This window comes from Nicotiana attenuata, chromosome 2, assembly GCF_001879085.1.
Source record: "Nicotiana attenuata strain UT chromosome 2, NIATTr2, whole genome shotgun sequence".
Classification (NCBI taxonomy): Eukaryota; Viridiplantae; Streptophyta; class Magnoliopsida; order Solanales; family Solanaceae; genus Nicotiana; species Nicotiana attenuata.
Genome location: NC_031990.1, coordinates 18,942,678 through 18,947,636, shown reverse-complemented (window position 1 = coordinate 18,947,636; position 4,959 = coordinate 18,942,678). Strand labels below are relative to the sequence as shown.

Sequence of the window (4,959 nt, the reverse complement as noted above, 5' to 3'; positions counted from 1 at the left end):
CCGATCAGCGTAGTAATAATAATAATAATAATAATAATAATAATAATAATAATAATAATAATAATAATAATAACATGTAACATTTTAAAATTATGCCGTTCGATTCTACCAACAATATTCTTATCCATTCACCAATGAGGGCCTCCCCAATTTTATCCACTTGAACAAATATCAAATTGAAGTAACTATTTGTTTGTATTTTCATCTCATGAAAAATAAGGGAGGCAACAAGTAATATCAGGAATCCTTCTAAAGTTAAAAGAGAAGAATCTTTTCTTTTCTTTTTTAACGGCTGTTCTCACTCTAATTCAGATTTAAAATAATTATCGTTAACATAATCATATATAACAGGTCGAATCCAACTTTTAATTATTGGAGATGAAACAAAAATAGATTGTCAATACAGCTACAAAGTACGGACATGCCACTTGGTTTTGGATAAATAGTAAACTTTTTCTTTTGTCACGCAAAATCAATGTACAAAGAACATGTTACCCATCTCATCCTCAAAACAAAACTTTCTAATGTTACTTTGTCTTTCATAAAAAGGAAGAAAAAGCAAAAGTAATAATATTACACTTTAGCATCCCCAGTCCCCACTCGATATCCACTATTACAATAGTAACAATTTTTTATTTTTTTTTTACTTCGACAGGGTCATATATTTCGAGACCTCATTAATTATAAGATTAAAGATCATTTACTAATTTGTGTTTATTGTTTAACATAAAATAACATTATATAGACTAATAATATACATTAAAATCAAAATCAAGGAGAAGACTATTTTGGAATCCGAAGGACACCAAAACTTTTGGAACCTTATTCTTTTTACTATGGACAGAACTCTAATGGCAATGGCGGTTTTGTAGAGGGAAAAATTTCACATAACAATAATTGGGCTTCCTACTTTTCAATTCTATAGCCTATATTTTAATTTATAACCAACTAGGCCAAAAATAATATGCTAATACTCAACATTCAATTCCAATAGATTCTCGAAACTACTATTTAATTTTTAAAAAAGATTGTTCAAGCTTTTAAGTTAATTTTTGAATAAGTAACTGTGACTCAAATATTAGTTCAACAAACCAGTTCCATTTAGGTGGTGAATATTAGATTTTTAACAAGCTTAAATATGTAGGTTTAAATTTCGAATTTGATTTTGTGAGAACTTTAGAGTGGGTGTTATTTAGACTTGTTAGAAATAGTATAAGGAGGTTGTATATAAAATTTGAAGTCATTTAATGGAGATTTGGACTGGTTTTGAACAAGAATTGTAACTGAAAATCGTGGAAGAAGTTCGTCTACAAACGCTTGTATAAAGGTGCATAAAAGTGTATAATAGTGTATAAGATGTGTTTATACACTTATATACACTATTATACAGGATTATACATAATTATACAAAAAACTGACTTCGTCTTCAACCTTGCGTTTTTTCTGAAATTTAACTCAAATCTTGCTCAAATCTACTCCAAATCACTTCAAATTTAAATTTTGAACTCCTTTTGATATTTTCAATCAATTGGAACAACACCCAATCCAAACAACTAACAAACTCAAAAAATTCTATTTTCGAAAGCAATGCTTTGTATGGCCTTCAATGGTGGACTTCTACTCTTCAATTTTCTGACATTGCAAACAGGAGGAGAATCAGAAAATACACGACCCCTTGAAGCATATGCAGAAGATGTAAGAAGAAGAGAGAGTGAAAGCAATGGTTGTGAGAACACAGATTTAACTCCATAGCTTTTAGAAGCAATGGTTGTAAGAACACATATTTTAAATTTGGTAATGCTTAAATATGTATAATATGGACTAAGTAGGATAAAACTTAAAAACATAGACTATTTTTTGTTATGGTGTGAAGTATGTGTATTTTCTTGTAATTCTTTCTTTGCGGAGACCGATGGTCGCCCTCAGTTTGAACAATTTGTTACACAGTTCCCTTTCCTTTTTGGTTTTCGACAAGAGTTTTGATAAACTTGAATACAAACAAAATCTGGTAATTAAGTTCACATGCCTTTGCTTCTTTCTTCCTTCAATTAACCTTATCCATTTTTAAAGTAATTAAAAAAGGACCTAATCAATATTGAACCCCACATGATTATACTTGTTTATGACATTTCTGTCCGTACTAATTTGCATACTTCTCGATTATTTTATCGAATATTGATTATCTACTCTCATCAAGAGGAGCCTTAACGTAACTGGTAAAGTTGCTGCCATATGATCAGAAGGACGCGAGTTCAAGCCGTGGAAAGTGGAAACAATCTCTTGCATAAATACAGGGTAAGACTGCGTACATAGACCCTTGTGGTCCGCCCCTTCCCCGGACCCCGTGCATAGCGAAATTTAGTGCACCATGCTAGCTTTTTTTTTTTTAAATTTATTAATTACCTCTAATCATGCAATCGATAACTCTATCTATCAAGACTTAACTCATGTTTAGACAAATCAAAAAGGCCCGCCAAATTCATTGTTTACTTTTTTTAGTCAGTATACATAGATTATACATTAATTATACACACATTATACATATATTATACATCAACCGGCTAAGTGTAGTTTAAGAGATTAGGTGAACGGCTATTTGGGTTAATTTTGTTAGGTGATTGTCCAGATTTTCTAACCATAATTGATTTTCCTATCTCATGAAGGAAACGACAACATATTTGCCATAGTTGGGTTTTTCTTTTCCTAGAAGGAAAATATAATTCTTCCATATTTGGCTAGTCCCTTTTCTTGTAAGAAAAGGTTTGGAGTTCTATAAATTGAAGATCTGTCATTCTCATTCAGTAGCATCTACAATGTAGCCATAGGAGGCTTGAGAGTCTTGTTTAGGGGGAGAACTTTACCGGACAAGTGTTAGTGTGTCACTTGTGTTTGCCTCTTCGTGGGGTTGTTCTCTCAATATTTTGTACTCTCTTTTTATTATAGTGGATTGGTCATCTCCGCTGTGGACGTAGGTTAGTTGACCGAACCACATTAAATGTTTATGTCTCTTTTGGTAGATTTCTCTTTTGTTGTCTGATTTATCGTCTTGCGTTACTAACTTCCGCACGAAACCTTATTATTTCGATCATAACAAATTCTCTATCACACATAGCAGTGTTGTTTGTCTCCACTCAAATTTGAATTGATCTTTCATCTAAAGATGCTAATCAACATGTAATCCTACATGATTAAACTAAACCGCAAGTTATTTTCTATCTTAATCATTAAATATAAAACGAAACGTGTCTGCTTGTAATAGCTAGTAGTATTTGTAGTGAAGAATAGTAGGGACCTCTACATGATGTTCTCTGTACCACATGTGTAAACTTCAATTACCTTCCATTCAACACTCCCCTCAGATTTTAAATCTATATATATATATATATATATATCTTAAGGACTTTGAGACATTTTCATATGTTTTTATCACTACTGTATTAAGTTCACATCAATTACCGACATTTCAACCACATCTTTTACATCCATTGTCCCAACTTGTTCTTCTATATTATAGTACTTAGTAGTTACTTATATCCGTATTATTGTTGTTGAATTTGTTTTCAGTTATGACTCGTCCAGCTAGATTTCTGCTAAGCACAAACTCTTCTTCAACTTCCCCTTCAACGCCGGCGGCGGAGCCACCATCTGCGGTGGCAGTGGAGTCTGACTTTGTCGTAATACTAGCTGCTTTGCTTTGTGCACTAATTTGTGTGGTGGGTCTCATAGCCGTTGCAAGATGCGCGTGGCTCCGGCGAGAAACCGGCGCCGGAGGTGGCGGAGCTGGTGGTCAGTCTTCGTCGGCGGCGAATAAAGGGTTGAAGAAGAAAGTGTTGCAGTCGTTGCCTAAGTTCACGTATGACCCCAGCAGTACAACGGCGAAAGGTACGCCGTTCACGGCGGAGTGTGCCATTTGTCTGGCGGAGTATGCGGTGGGAGATGAGATCCGGGTGCTGCCGCAGTGTGGCCATAGTTTCCATCTCCCGTGTATTGATACTTGGTTAGGTTCACACTCTTCGTGCCCTTCTTGTCGTCAAATTCTCGTGGTTGCTCGGTGTCGGAAGTGCGGTGAGTTCCCTGCAGTTTCCCACAAAACCGACGGTGCTCCGGCTACAACTCCGGCTGAGTCTCGTTCATGTGCTGGCTCAAGTAATTTTCTAGTCTAGAAAAAAAAAGAAAAAAGATTTAGCTTTAAGTTATATACGCCGATAATGTAAAAGATCAATCTAATTTACATTATCAGTGCAGTTTTACCAGTTGTAATCCGTCACTTATTGTGTTATGCAAGTTAGGTTACTAATCTACGGATTATCATAGACAGTTCCTTGTAATTATCTTTAGCGTGATATTTTGGGGGCGGTTGGACATAAGAATCGTAAAATTTCGGAAACATAAACTATTTTTTTTTCAAGGAATTGTACCAAAAAAAGGAATCATTTTTTTTATAGCCAAACGACCCTTAGTAGTATGTTGAAGTTAAAATTGATGGAGTAAAATGTAAAACAGGACGGTAATTAACTTGGCGTGCTAATAAGGAGAAAGGCACCGACCAAAGATGGTAACTGTAAAATGGTTTAGTGTAATTGTGAGAGAGATTGGAAATGGACCCCCATTGAAGGTGGTGAGGAGGTTGCTTCAGTTTGTCTAGTAGTAGCTATAGAGGAAGAGATAAAGAGGAAGCAACATGCTTGACGGCTAGTGTATTGGGAATGTTGAAGGTGACAAACTTGAAATGATAGGCTTGTTGGCTTCTTCTTAGGGAAAAGGCCAACTAGAAATGTAACTCTGAAAGTTGTAGGGCAAATTGTTTGGAGTAATTGGTACTACTTCAATTTCCAGTTAATTTTTCTTGTACAATTTATTTTTTGTAACAGTTTAAATAACATAAGCTTCCTTTTTCTTGGGCTAATTTGTTGTTCCTTGCGTGAATTTCTTTTACCTTTTGTTCTCTCCCCAACAAAT

The 4,959-nt window shown here is 34.7% G+C and overlaps 1 protein-coding gene across 1 annotated transcript; it reads left to right on the top strand.

Moving 5' to 3' along the window:
• On the top strand, positions 3,372 to 4,331 carry LOC109244904 (RING-H2 finger protein ATL80-like). The gene has a single exon (XM_019412065.1). The coding sequence runs from the start codon at positions 3,567 to 3,569 to the stop codon at positions 4,161 to 4,163; it is 597 nt and encodes a 198-aa protein (XP_019267610.1). The 5' UTR covers positions 3,372 to 3,566; the 3' UTR covers positions 4,164 to 4,331.